Raw genomic sequence first — 14562 nt, forward strand, 5'->3', positions numbered from 1 at the left:
AAGCATATTTTTGGCTTTCACACGTGGACATACATGGCTCACGTTTGGGAATTTCTCTCAAAGCAAACAATGAAGTCTCATGAAAAGATGATTTGGGAGCTTCTGGGAAGCATCTCCCTCCCGTCAGCCCGTCCCTCTGACATGCCACTTGTGTTTATTGAACACCTACTTTGTGCCAGGCCTTTCCCATATTCGAGTTGGAAAATAGGTATCGCTGCTTGTGGAGACATAAAATGTCACCTCCCCAGAGAGGTCTTCCGTGACCAAAGGTCAAAAATCATGTTCACATCCACACCGTCACATCTCCCACCCCACACGCCCCAACCCCACATAATAGCCCCGTCTACTCTCTTATTCAGCTTTACTGTTCCTCATAGCACGTATTACCCCACACATTTGCTATATTAGCGTTTTTGTTCATTGTCTCTCTGGCTCCATGGGGGCACTGCTGTGTCCCCAGAACCCGCTACGATGTCTGGCACACAGAAGCCCTCAGCAAATATTTACTGATCAAGGAAAAAATTCCAAGTTGAGCCCCAGTCTCTGTAGGTGCCTCTCCTGTCACATAATCACCCATTTTCTGGAGGGAACTGTCTGGGGCTAAAGGAACTTCCTGGGCCGAGCCTGACTTGAGGGAAGCACTCCCTGAGAAAGCGATGATGTTGGCAGAGGGGAGAAGAGAGGGTCAGTGGAGGCACAGCAGAGTTGCTGCCCTGAGCATCTATCCTCACAGCAGAATCCTGCCGACACCTTACCACCTTCCAACAGGGACTGTTACTGCCTTTGTTCTCCAGACGAGCAAACTATGGCACACAAAGGCCAAGCCACTTAACGACTGCACGGAAGAAGAGCGGCCTGCGACTCCCTGACATTGCACAGCACGTGCACAGAGCAGACGATCAGAGCGACTCATTCATCTTACAGACCCTGAAGCTCCGACACAGAGAACATCAGGCTGCCAGTCCCCGGGGAATCGGGCTCTGTGTCAGGCACCAGGAAACGGGGTGGGGGGCAGGTGCCTGGAGCTCACAGTATGGGTCGGAGGAGGGTAGCTGGGGGCGCCTCAGGGAAGCCTGAAACTCAGATTCCTCACTGTAAAGCGGCCATCGTGGTAACACTCACCCCGATGGGCTACTGAGGCAAATGCAGGGGGGTTCAGCCTTGGCACTACTGACATTTGGGGCTACATAACTCTGCTGTGGGAGCTGCCCTGTGCATTGTTTAGCAGTATCCCTGGCCTCTAGCCATTAGATGTCCATAGCTGCCCCCCTCCCTCTGCTGTGACCACCAAAAATATCTCCAGACATTGTCAAATGTCCCTTGCGGGATGGGGTGGGGGATAGAAATTGTCCCCAGCTGAGAACCACAGGTGGAAATTAAATGAAACGGACCCACAGCCCTTGACAGGTTCCTGCACATAATCAGCATTCAGTGGTGCCAGTTTCACTCTTGCATCTCACCAGTTTCATGCTGAACAATACCTTCCCCCGCCTTCATCCCTGCCCTCTGGCTTTAAGTTTGGAATTCATCACCATCCCTCTGCCACAGGACCTTTGCACTGGCTGTCCTCACCACCTGGAATGCCCTCCAGACAAGCTAACTCGAGCTCTTCCCTCAACTCAGTCATCACTGAGGCTTGGACACTTCCTTGACTGCCCTGCCTTTATCAGCAGCCCCTACCCAGCCTCTCCTAGCATCTCTCCTGCATCCATCTTTCCATGTGTATAGGTAAGGCATGCACGTTCCTTTATCCCCCACACCTGACCCCAGTGTCTGGCACTTAGTAGGCATTCGGTGAAGATTTATCGCATGAAATGAATCACCAGCATCCCCGCCCTAAGGCATGTGCACAGCACTCAGGCCTAAGGCCCCAGGGAAAGGGACAGGAAAGTGTGCATCAGACAGCAACCTCCCACCCTCATGGGGCTCAGGGTCAGATGCCACCAGAGAAAGAGAGAGTGATGTGGGCTCACTTACAGCCCAGGATGGGGCCATTTGTGGGGTGGAATGGAACAGGGTGGGCCCTTGGAAGGTCCCATTCAGGAAGGTTTCCCGGAGGAGGGGAATAAGAGGGGTGCTGGAACAGGGGCAGCAGTGACACGCTGGAGGCCTGCCCCCCCCCCCCCAGAGCTTAGGGAAGGCTTGGCTAGAGGGGCAAGGCTGGGGCAGGGCGAGGCCGGGAGCAGCGGGGCTGGCTTCCTTCTGCTCTCACTTGGAGCCCTGAGCAGAACCAGGCTGCAGGGGTAGCTAACGGTCTGGTTTCCACCCACCCACCCTTCACCCCCACTCCTCACTCACACTCTTCCCCAGCCCCAGGCCAGGCTCGGGGCATTGAGTTTCCCACAGTCACATTCCTACCTCCATAGCTCATGCCGATGTGACTCCCAGGCTGGGGCTGGCAGCCACGCAGTCTGTGGCCACGCACTTGGTCTTGTGGCTAGCTGTGGGAGGGACCCTGCTGCTCGCCCAAGGGGACTGGGGGGCCTCCAACCCGCTGTTGCCCCGCTGGCAGCCACGGCTCCCTGGAGATGCCCGAGCTCAGGAGGGTGAGGAACTCTCCTTCCCAGATGCCAGGGCTCCCCAGGGGTCCCCTGAGCCAGTGGCCAAGCCCACCTTTTCTGCTGACGGCTGACATCCCGGGACCCTGGCCGCCACACAGGGAGAAGGTGGGCAGGTTCTGGGAAAACAAGGAGTCCGTGAAGGGGACGCCTCGACCCACCTAAAGTGGATCCAAGACCGAGCAGCAGACCCCTGGCGTTTCTCAGATTCTTTCTGCACACAGGCTGTCACACGCATGCCTCCTCCCTCTGGTACTCCCACACGGGGCCCAGAGGTCTGGTTTAGGATCTATAAAGCAGAGGCACGGAGGAGACAGAAGGGGCCAGAGCAGAGGAGGATGCAGCAAAAAGACACAGGCTGAGCAGCGGGGCTCCCCAGGGCTGAGTAAGAGGGGGACAGAAACACAGAAGCCACACTCACGGCGGTCAGGAAAAAACGGAGCCTCGGAGGTGGCTCCAGGGGCCACCAGGGCACGCCCTGCCCCAGCGGAGTCAAGCGTATGGGTTTCAGGGGCCAGCTACCCTCCTCACCTCACAGGAAGGACTCACGTCCTGTGTCTGATGGATCCAAGGAGCACAGGTGACAGAGCTGACGGGAAAGGCGCCACTATGGGGAGCCCCCATCTCCTTCTTTATGTACACAAGATCAGAGGACCCCAGAGAGCAGCGGGTGCTGGAGCTGGCTCTCAGGGCTCATGAGAGATCATTAAATTTCCAGCCATTTGCAAGCCATTCGTTAAACACAGTCACTTGTAAAAATTAAATCCGATACATTTGTAACTTCAGAAATTATTTCTAAAACAAAGATGATAAATATTCAAAAGCATCACTTCCAAATTCTTCCACTACCTTTTACTGTTATCTTGCTCCCAAGGTGATCTACATCTAGAGTATCTGTGAGGTGGAAGTACTGTATAAACACTATATAATGGTGTGCTACTACTGCTCATCTCCTCCTATCCCCACATTCTGTGATCTCACACTGAGACCTTGCAATTGGCCATGGCAGGGATATCTAGACCATTTGAGCAAATGCTACAAGAAGAGCTGGATTTTTTTCTGGAGAGCCAGTTGTTAAACGTCGACCAGCACAGGCAGGCCTCGGGTGACCTGCCAGGATCTCTTCTTCACCATCAGCTCTGCTGGGATACCCAAATAACAAATGACAATGGAGAGAAGAGTGCTATAAACCTGTACAACCCAGCCATTATCCATAAGATTTTTCCTTCAACCAAGGAAATACCACTAAAATAATTATTACTTGTTTTCTCCGTGCCTCAGTTTGTCTCTCTGTAAAATGGGAGCACTAATAAAATCTACCTCAGGATTATTGGGAGGCCTAAATGAGATAATACATGAACAGGGCAGAGGGCACTGCCTGACACACAGCATATGCTCTAGAACAGCTGACAAACTTTATCCATAAAGGGCCTGAGAGTAAATACTTTCACCTTTGCCAGCCATATAGGCGCTGTTGAAACTGCTCAGCTGCTGTAGCAGCAGACAGCAGCCGTATGGATGAGCGTGGCTGTGCTGATACAGCCCTGTTTACACAAAAAGGCAGAGGGCCAGACTTGGCCAGTGGGCCATCGTTTGCCAACCCCTGCTCTGTAAGGGGAGGGGGTTATTTTTGCTGTGTTGTTATCACCTCCATCTGATAAGTGAGAAAACTGGGACCCAGAGATTCATGTTTTCCTTCAGGGTGCATGGGAAATTCGCTGGTAGAGCCCGGGATCTCCCAGGACCCCCGCAGGGCTCTTCCCAGCTCCTGCTTCCCCATCGGAACTCAGCACCTGAGCAGGGATCTGAGGCAGGACAGGACTAAGTGCCAAGTCAGGGCCCTGGGGAGCCCACACCCATGTCACTGCCCTGACTGCTCTGGCCTCCGCTTCCAGGGAAACCCCACACAGGCCCACAGGCCAGGCCAGAGGAGAACCCTGTAAAAGAGAAAACTTGGGAACACACAGCCCTCCCTTCCTAATCAGGGCTGATTGCAACCTTAAGTGAAATAGCAGGCGAGTGTGCAACCCCATTTAATTTACAGCTGGAGCCAGGGCTTGAGAGCAGCTGCGAAACTCCTTGCAGAGCTACCGGCCAGCCCCTGGGGAGCCTGGGAGTGGAATTAGGAAACCTGGAGAATCCACAATGCCACGTGTGGGCTGGCACGAGTGTCTGTGTTTGCATGTGCCTGTGTGTCCCTCTAGGCTTTCCAGGTCTCTGAAGTCTGCAGAGGACGCTCAGGCAGGTTTTAGGCCATGCCAGAGTGCCTCCGTCATCAGGACGACTGTATGTCCTCGTTTGCCTAGCTTATGCCTATTTTCCAACATGATTTTTAATAGTGTCCAGACCAGACAATAAATTATAAGGTCACCCTAGCCACTGTGGACACACCCTCATGCGTGTATAATGACACACAGGGGGTGCAGCCGTCACACCCACCCAGCAGTAACACACACAGTCCATGCTTACCTGTGTGCTGGCATTGTGTCTCAGGTACGCAGACACACAAGTTTCAGTGGACGCACGCAGGCTTCGGCGTCCAAATCTTGAGTGAGATAGACCCAGAGTCCACACAGTTAGAGGATTTACTCAAATGGTCCTTCCGTGTAATCCTCCGGTGGCCCTCAACCTGCCCCGTAGCACAATGCCAGGTGTGGAACAGGTGCTTGATTAGGACATTCAAGAGACACAGAGCCGCCTTCCAATGGCCCACAGACCCAGCCAGGGGTCTTGATTACTTAATAAGGCAAAGCCCTTTCACCGCCCAGGTGCTGCCCTTGCTCAAAGCAGCCACTCTAGGAAGCATGCCTAGGTGCCCCCGCACACAGCAGGATTTCATCCAGGTCCAGAGACGGCCCCTCCCCTCCCCACCCACATCTGACCTCCTTTTCAGCCAGTTCAAATTCCCAAATTCCTCCTCTCTGGCCCCGGCTTCTCCCTGACCCCCTTCCCAGCACTTCCGACTCCCAGCTGCCCTTCCCTGCCCCTGACAGGGGCTGGGGGTGCCTGTCTCTGTGGGTCCTTGGTACTTCAGGTCAGGACTCAGGCCCCTGCCAACCGATTGGAGGCTTCCTGGCTGGGTGCAGTGGTGCCAACTCCTCTCTAGCTGCCCAGCTGCTCCAGGGAGGCCAAGCTGCCTGGCTACAAGACGAGGAGGGGGATGCACCCAGCTGAGGGCTCCAGCCAGCGCCCATGATGCTCCCTGGGACCCCACTCAAGGGCCTTCTATGGGGGAAGGACTTTATGCCCTCATAGCAAGTGGGGAGATGAATCTGGGGAGAGAGAGCAGAAGAGCCCGCTCTTCTGGCCTCGGTTCTAGAACTGACTCATGCCGTGCCTCTGGGCAAACTCCTTCTCAGGCCTCAGTTTCTTCTGGGGCTACATTAGGGGCTCAGAGTTGTTCTAGAGCAGCACTGTCCAAGAGAACTTTCTGTCGTGATGGGACTATTCTGCACTGTCCAATATGGTAGCCACTAGCCAGGCGTGGCTGTCGAGCTCTCCGAATGTGGCCGGTGTGACTGGGGGATGGAATTTTCTTATTTTAGTCACTTTAAATGTAAATTTAAATAGCCACACCTGGCTAGTGGCTTTCATATTAGACAGTGCAGTTCTGGAACCTCAGTCTCCCCAACTGTAAAATGGGTATAATCATAGAATCCAGCCTTCCGGGGTCCCTGTGAGGATGAAATGAGACAATGCACGTACAGCTCTCAGCCTGGTCTTCGGCACAAGGTAAAACAGATTTTTGTAATTCTTACCCTCTTTGGAGCCTAGATTTTCCTGAGAATTGGAGAAAACCATGGACTTTACATCAGAATTTACCCACCACAGACACACACATGCACACTGCACACACACGCATATCACACATGTGCACACGCCATATACATCCATACACACATCACACACATGCTCACACGTCAGACACACGTGCACACACAGATCACACATCCACACCCACAACTCTGCATCCAATTTCAAGTAGCACCAAAGCCAGGTGGAGAGCGCTTTCGAACATGAAACTTCCTTCCAGCTCTAAAAATCTCCAAGACTAGGAGCACATGCGGCCGGGTCTCCATCTCCTCTTCTCCCTGCCCAGGCTCAGGCATCTCAGAAAACCCTTCCAGACACTCCGGGCCAAGCGCAAAGACAGGGCTCTGGAAAAATCCTCGCGCATGGAGGGCAGGCCCAGGGCAAGGGCCACAGGATGGATTCTGTGAGCTCATCCCCGGCAGCCGTCACCAGCGTTCTCAGAGAGTCTGGTGGCGTCAGGAGGGGGTGACTGGGTGGACGCCGGCGGTGGCGGTGGCGGCGGCAGCGAGGGGTGTGGGGCAGGAGAGGGAGGCTGGATGGAACACGCTATAATAGCAGCTTTGTGCTCCACTTCCCAGCTCCCTGGGAACGCCAGGAAGATTATGAAACCCGGTGTCTTTGGGAATGCCAGGATATTAGCTGGAAAAAGAATAATACGAAAATAAAATAATGCTCGGGATGGAGACAGCAGACGATTAGCAGACAGAGCCAGGGCCTCCCGCTCCGCAGAGGGAGCCAGGCTTGGCCCCGGCAGAAGGTTTCAGGGAAAGGCTGCCCGTGCTAATGAGCAGACTGGGCCTGCCTTGCAGTGAGACGTCTTCAGGAGGGGAGCTGGCAAGTGAGGCCCAGCTTGCTGGTGGACGCATGGGCCAGGGGACGGGCAGTAGGAGGCAAGGGGGCGCCACAGGCCTGGCCCTTGCACCCAGACATACAGAACTGTCAGATTACCAGAAAGCCCACCTGGCTACCACCCACAGTCCTGGACTCCTCCAAGCTCTGCCTCCCCAGGTCCTCCTCCAAGAAGCCACCCTCACTGGGCGCTGTCACTCTGGAATGACACTTAGTCTGCCCTCCAGCCCTTCGGAGATGCAGCTTCTGTTGGGTTTATTTGCATTCACACGCGAATATCCCTCTTCCTAATCAGACAGGGGTTTCCCATGAGCCAGGCCTCCACTATCAGGTGGAGGATCACTGGAAGAAAAGATCGCTTTCTCCCCACAAGGAGCCGGGAGAACATGTCACCTGCCCCTGCCTCGCTCTCTAGGGCCCTGGTGACACACCTCCAGTCAGGAATAGACACCCTGCCTCCCTCAGAGAGGCACCCGGTAGTGGTCGATGTGACTGCCTCCCTCATCTTCGGGATGCACTGTGCACCCGACATCCTTGTTACTCAAAGATGGTCCTTGGACCAGCAGCGTGGGCTGTTAGAAATCGAGACTCTTGGGCCCCACCCAGACAGCAGATCAACAGCATACGTTTTAACAAGATCCTCAGGTGGGTCTTATGTCCATTAAAACTAAGAAGCACCTCTGTACTTGGGTTATGTCCTTAATCCTTACGAGGACCCATACGTGTAGTGACATTCGTAAGTAACAGAGTCACTAAAGGGACAAGTGACCTAGCCACAGCTGAAGCAGGGGAAGCAGAATTCAAACCAAACCAGTGCCATTCAGAAGCCTCACCCACCCCACCACGCTCCCGCCAAGTGAATCGGCAGGCATCAGTGACCAGTGGGCAAAGGTCAGTACCCAGAACAATAGATTGGTCCTGGCACCCAGAAAACCCAACCATCTGCCCCGATGATGCAGGGTGGACTCCAGCCCCAGTGCCTTGCTGGAGCACCAGTACATCCCTGGATGAAGGACAGCAGACTTAGGGATGGGAACCCAGGCCATCCTCGGTCCTGGCAGGAAGCATGTAAAGGTGACCATGGAAGGGGAGAGTGTGTGTGTGCATGCGTGTGTGTGCATGTGTGTGTGAGAGCACACGTGCTGATGGGGGCTCATTTGCTCAAGTAGAGTGGTCCAGACAGTTTCTGTCCAATGGGCCTGTGGTCCTGTCCAAGGGCTGGTCACACCTAAAGACTGTGTCCAACTCCAGGTCTGTGGATCCAGCCCTTCTAACCACTGTCTGCCTCTGGCTCCCTATGTCAGCAAAGTTCCCTCAGGACTCTGGGCTTCACTACTTCGGTTTCTTCCACATTTCACAGGCGAGTCCCAACTGCATCACAATCATTCACTTTCCCACTTGACGTTTGATTTCAACGCTCCCTCATGACATTCTTCTCCCACGTAAAGAATAAACGGCCTGGTTTCTGTGTTCTGGGAAATGGCCCTCTTCATTCTCCCAGTCACTGAGCCATGAAAGCTTGGCAGTGAGTCCGCCAGCCTTGCTCGTCTTCTTCCCCTAGATCCTCACCAGCCCCAGAGCCATCCACGCTTCCATCCACAGGTCTCTGGGCACCTCCTGCCTTGCGCCCTCTCTCCTCTCAGCCCCCTCGCCTCACAGCTGATGCTCAGCTCCCATGCCCCCAGCCTCCCTGCCCTGGGCCGCCTGGCAGGCAGCCTCCAGGTCCATCTTCCTCATACAGCACTTCACCATGTGCGTCACACTTGCCAGTGCCAACCGTGAACTCATCACAGCCCCAGGCCCACCCCGCCCCGTGGCCTGGCGATGGCAGCGGCCCTACCGTCCACCCAGCAGAGTGTCTCATGCCCACTGGACCCTTCCCTCCCCAAGCCCTGCTACTCCACCTCCCTCCACTTCGGTCCCCTGGCCCCCACCCCAGATGGTCACATCTTCCCAGATCTCTAACCAAGCCTCCTGATGGTCTCCTGATGGGAGGCTCTCCGGCCCCAGCCATCCTCCACGGCTACTTGATTAATGGCCCTAAAACCCAGCTCTGACCAGAGCACTCCTCCTCCACTCAGCAACCCACACTTGCTCCTACTGCTCATTCAAGAGAAGAGTCCTGGGCTTCCCTGGTGGCGCAGTGGTAGAGAGTCCGCCTGCCGATGCAGGGGACGCGGGTTCGTGCCCCAGTCCGGGAGGATCCCACATGCCGCGGAATGGCTGGGTCCATGAGCCATGGCCGCTGAGCCTGCGTGTCCTGTGCTCCACAACGGGAGAAGCCACAACAGTGAGAGGCCCGTGTACCGCAAAAAAAAAAAAAAAGAGAGAAGAGTCCTGTGGTCGTCATCTATAGCTCTGAGTCCACCACCGTTTGGGGTTTTTTCCTTTTCAGATGCTCTTCTCCCCAGCCTGTGGGGCTGTCAACCACAGAAAAGGGGCGTGACCCAGGACGGTCATTCAGAACATTCCGTTCCTCGCCCTCAGGCTCAGGGGCTGGTGTGGGCACAGGGCCAAGCAGAGCCAGTCAATCGCACACGAGGCAGTACTGGCACTACCGAGAAAGTGCACTCTCCGCTCTGGGGTCTCCAGCTGTGAGGAAACAGAGGATGCCCGCCGGGCTGTGCTAGCTGTAAAGGTGGTGTCAGCCTCTGTCACAGGTACCAACTTTGCCAACGACATGGAAAGAGCCAGTGTGAGAACGGGGCCAAGACAGAGGAGCGAGTCGGGGACACTGTGTGAGCCCCTAGTTCCTGCCAGGCCTAATGCCTGATTCACCTCGGTGAATCAGATTCCCAGCAATCTGAGCTCTTAAGCTCTTTTTCTCTCTTCAGCTCACTTTGGTTGTGTTTCCGTCGGATGAAAACGAGTCCTGGCTCCTTAGAGGGCAAGCACCCTCAGACCTGGCCCTGCCTCTGCGGCCTGCTGAGGTCTTTATTCCCCACTCCTCAGCTGGAACCACACAACCTCCCCCAGGCACTGCCCTGTGCCCAAGCTAGGCCCCTTCTGACAGAACAAGGAGACTCCCCGCTGCAGCTGCTCCAGCGTGGGTGGCAGTTCCAACTCCCACCTGAGCACCAGCTCAGGGCCCCAGAGAGCCCAGAGCTCGGCCGTCTCCTTCCAGCCTCCTGACCACTTGGCCCCCAAGACCCAGGAGGGGCTCCCTCCAGAGCCTCTGACATCATCTGGGCCCCGGAGGGTTTCCTCTCCCACACTGGCACCCCTGGGAGTGATGGAACTTCCAGGCTCTGCCCACTACCTCTCAGAGCCACTGCCAGCCTCAACTCCCTTCCCTGTAGCCATCCCATCGGGTCAGGGGCCTGCCCCACTGTACTCCCTGGCTGAGGGCTAAGACACACTGCTCCGCACCCAGACGAAATGCTCATACGGACGCGCGCGCACGCACACACGCACGCGCGCGCACACACACACAGCTGGCTCACATGGACACACTCAGATTCCATCAGCCAGTGAAGCTGGTGGGACCTGCTCCCCTGTGTCACAGCCCAAAGCCCCCTCAGGGGACAGGCAGTCCTACCTGGATTTCAGAGAAGGTGTCTCCTCCTAGGCATCTCACGCCCAATGCTTGGATGGAGTCTCCAAACCAACAGAGTGGGGGACAGGCTATCTCCTGGCCCTGAATGTCCCACTCAGACTGTCCAGGAAGGGTCTGCTCATCTCTTTTGCGGAACACATCATCCTGACCCTGGATAACCTTGACCTGACACCCATTGCACTGGCTCTGGGAAGTACCCTCTGAGGCAGCACAGCCAGCCTGGGGTTTGGTCTCTGAGGCACATCTCTCCCCAAAATTCCCGAGGATGCGCACAAGATAGCCTCCTCTCAGGAGGACTCATGTCCAACCAAGGACATCCAGGGTCACTAGACCTCTCAGGCTACTCCCTTGGACCAGGCCAAAGCTTCCCAGACCCAACCCCAGGCCAGCCAGCCTCTTCAGGAAGAGCCAGGTCCCTTGGCCCCCGTCACAGGTCAGACCATCAAAAGGCTGGGGCCCTCTCCCCTGGTCCCTTCTCAATTACCAAAAAAGCCGTGGGTCTTCTGGTGCCAAGAAATGAGCTATTTTCTTTTAGGAGGACACCCAGACTGGTGTCCACTTTCCCCACACGCAACCTCAGAGGACTGAAGCCAAAGTCCCGTCCCGGGGTCCTCTGCACCTCTCCTGCGTCAGCCCTGAACAGCCCTGGGAGACCACGCTGCACCCCACCAACCCAAGATGACCACTGTCACGTACCAGGGCCCCCTCGAGGGCAAACACAGCTGCAGGCCCCGTCTTCTCCAGTGGCTCCATGCGGCGGCGCCAGCGGCGGCGGCGAAAGGCGTCTGTCTTGCGGTACTCCAGGTGGAACTTCCAGCCAAAGAGCGAGGCATACTCCCAGCCCTCGCCCTCCGCCTCCGCCTGCCTGTGCTGCGTGGGAGAACAGGGCAGACTCAGAGGCCACTTGGCAGGGTGGCGGGGAGTCCTGGCTTGGGCTCCAGCTGTGCCCTCCCTGCCCTCCACGATTCCCCCACACACACACCACACCGTCACCCTCCAGGTGGGAAAACCTGGGAGGGCCGCCCGGAGGAGGGGCCTCTGAGCCCCGGGTCAGGAAATGAGGAGGAGAAGAGGCTCCCTAGGCTGTGGGGAGGTCCAAGGAGCCAGGAAAGGAAGGTAGGCTGAGCAGTGATGAAAACACTGGGCTTTCGGCCTGTTTGCTTATTTGGGTTCTGGGTGGATTTCACGAATCCAGGGTTCTCTTGTCATTTCCTTTTTCTTCTTCATATCCCAACTTATAAAAGTGGAAATGGGTCTGCAATTCAGAGGCAAAATGAAGAGCCCATTTCCCAGCCCCAGGCTGTTTCTCCATGAGGCTAGGCCTACGTCAGTGTGGAGAGACCCCCGCACTTCTTCTCAAGGGGTCCTTTCCCAGCCTTGGGGAGCCCCGGAAGCCCCTTCCCATCCACCTCGTGACCTGAGATGACCCTCAGGTCAGGCCCAGGCCATGAGCTCGGTGACAGTGCCAGTCCCGGAGGCCAGTTGCGTCCCTCTCCAGGAACGATGCTGGTGGTGAGGGAGCAGGCAAGGCACACCGCCTGGCAAGGCTTTGCCTCTGTGCCCTGGGTGCCCTCACAGGGAGAGTGGAGTCTGGTTCATGCCACCAGGAACAGCCTGCTGCCCAAAAGCCTTGCCTCTCCTGGGACCCAGTGACCTTCCTCTCTACAGTCACTGTGACCAGAGAGAGAGGAAGGGACTCGGGTCATGCCAAAGGCTATTCCCGGACTGGGGGAGGCCTAGTTCTCGAGCCAAAATTCCAACGTGCGCTTGGGAAGGAAGGACGCAGGCCAAGAGGGTTCCAGGGAGGCAGGCCCTGAGGCTGTGCACGACACGGGCATCTGTGTGACCCCAGGAGCAGGTACAGGCACTCGTGTGCCCACACAAGCTCACTCTGCACCTGTCTGTGTCCCAAGAGCATCTAGGCACGGCCGTGGGCATGTGTGCTCACACTGTGTACATGCCCTCTGGTAAATGCTGACCAAGCCCACCCAAGCCCCTTGACCAGCATCCCCCTTCTCCAGGGAACTGGCCGTGCTGGAGGGAACAGGCTCCCTCCAGCACGCCCCCAGCAACCCCCAGCCAGTGACTGACGGCTAAGACCGTACTAAGCCCACCCCCCTTGCCTGGTGAGGAGGATTCTGTGGTGCTCCAGGCTGAGCCCCTTCCCGAACCACAGCTCAAGCCAAAGCTGACTTTGCCGGAGACCACATCCTTGCTCCTGGCACTTCTGAGAGTACTGCCTCAGTAAACTGCATGCAGCCGAGTCCCTGTCTCAGACTCTGCCCCTCGGACACCTAGCCATAGACACACTCTAGATACGCCTTTGCACCTTCCAGGTCTGTGCGTGAATTCCAAGTGCATCCCCTTGCTTGGTCATGGGCATTTGGGTGTTTTCTGTCTGTGTGCATCTGTGTGAGTGCTGGGTACGATCTGCGAGCATCTCGAGTGAGCCCGTGTGTCTTGTACATGTCCCCTGCACAGAGGTGTGCACCTGTGCCCAGCTGGCCTCCCCTCCCCAGGGCCTCACCCCTCCCCATGCCCCACCCTCCCCCCACCGACTGGGCTCACCCTCTTCAGCGCCTCCATCTGGCTGAGGTCCCTCCTGCGCAGGCGGACCCAGCGCCGCCGACGGTGTGTGTAGTACATCTTCTCAGCAGGGACCCAGTGCCTCGGCTTCCGGTCCGGGGGGATGGTGATGCTGTACTCCCAGCCTGGGGGAGAGGTGCCCATCACTCACTGCCTGGCCATTCCCCATCTCTCCATTTGGGGTACATTCACAGACTTTCAAGTGGCCACTGACTCCCGATTTGTAATTTATAGTGAGGACTCACCCAGGAAGTCCCCCAGATGAAGTAGCCCAGTGAAGGCCAGAACCCCAGGCCCAAGGGGCCTGCACTCAACTGTGCCCCCTTCCAGCATGCCTCGCGAGTCTGCCGGGTGCTCACTGGGCTCCACGTGCTGCCCACCTTGTTCGTCAACGGCCCGATTGAGGTCCGTGGACCACTCTTCATCTTCCCACTTCCAGCCCAGCGGGCACTCGATGTCATCCTTGGGAAGCACCTTCTCCCCGTTCTGGGGTAACACAGGCCAGGCAAGCATGAGAAGAGACAGACGTGATCAGGGAAGATGAGAAGATGCCACCTGACAACATATATTCTAAAGCCCCAGGTGTGACTCGGGCTCAGTGTCCTACCCTTGCCAGCTCTCACACACTGTCCCTCAGGAAACCAGGGCATTGACGCTGGGGACGTGGGAGCAGGGGAGAACATTCCTCTTCTTTCAGTCACAGGCCCCTCTTGGGCCCCAATGTCCAGGCCTCCAGGAAAGCAGAGGCCACCTGCCCCCAGGGCACCCCCTTACCACATCCGTGTAGTTGTCGCTCATATAGATCCACTGGCCTCCAGGGAGCCGGGTCTGGTTCTCAAACACTTCCTCCACGAAGCTCAGGTGGCCCGCGTCGGTGTCATGAAGCAGGCTGTGGGCGGGGGCGGGTCAGAGCCTCTGCCGAAGAGACCCCCAGGCCGTCCACAACCCCCAGCAGAGCACCCCAGAGCCTGGGCCAACCTTCCTGTGTCAGCCTCACCCCAACCAACAACAAGAGAGATGAGGGGAGAGAGAGGAGGGGCAGCGAGTCAAGGGGAGACCCAGGGAGACACTTGCAGACAGAAGAGAAAGTCACCACCAAGATAAAGAAAGAGAAAAGGAAGCCAATTGAAGACGTCGAAAACCCGGTGGGTAGTTGAAGCTCAATAGATAGTTGTAGAAATGTAAAATGTTATCGAGCTA

The 14562-nt window shown here is 56.6% G+C and overlaps 1 protein-coding gene across 21 annotated transcripts in view; it reads right to left on the reverse strand.

Annotated features, from left to right (window-relative positions):
• Positions 1–14562, reverse strand: part of DYSF (dysferlin) — a 223761-nt gene that overhangs the window by 98065 nt on the left and 111134 nt on the right. For all 21 annotated transcript variants that reach the window (XM_033400464.2, XM_004277066.3, XM_004277062.3 and 18 more), the window contains 4 exons: positions 14137–14251; positions 13743–13848; positions 13345–13487; positions 11473–11646 (listed from right to left, as the gene is read on the reverse strand). In XM_033400464.2, coding sequence (XP_033256355.2) covers positions 11473–11646; positions 13345–13487; positions 13743–13848; positions 14137–14251 — 538 coding nt within the window. The remainder of the gene's footprint in view (positions 1–11472; positions 11647–13344; positions 13488–13742; positions 13849–14136; positions 14252–14562) is intronic.

The sequence above is a fragment of the Orcinus orca genome, chromosome 13 (assembly GCF_937001465.1).
Source record: "Orcinus orca chromosome 13, mOrcOrc1.1, whole genome shotgun sequence".
Taxonomy (NCBI): domain Eukaryota; kingdom Metazoa; phylum Chordata; class Mammalia; order Artiodactyla; family Delphinidae; genus Orcinus; species Orcinus orca.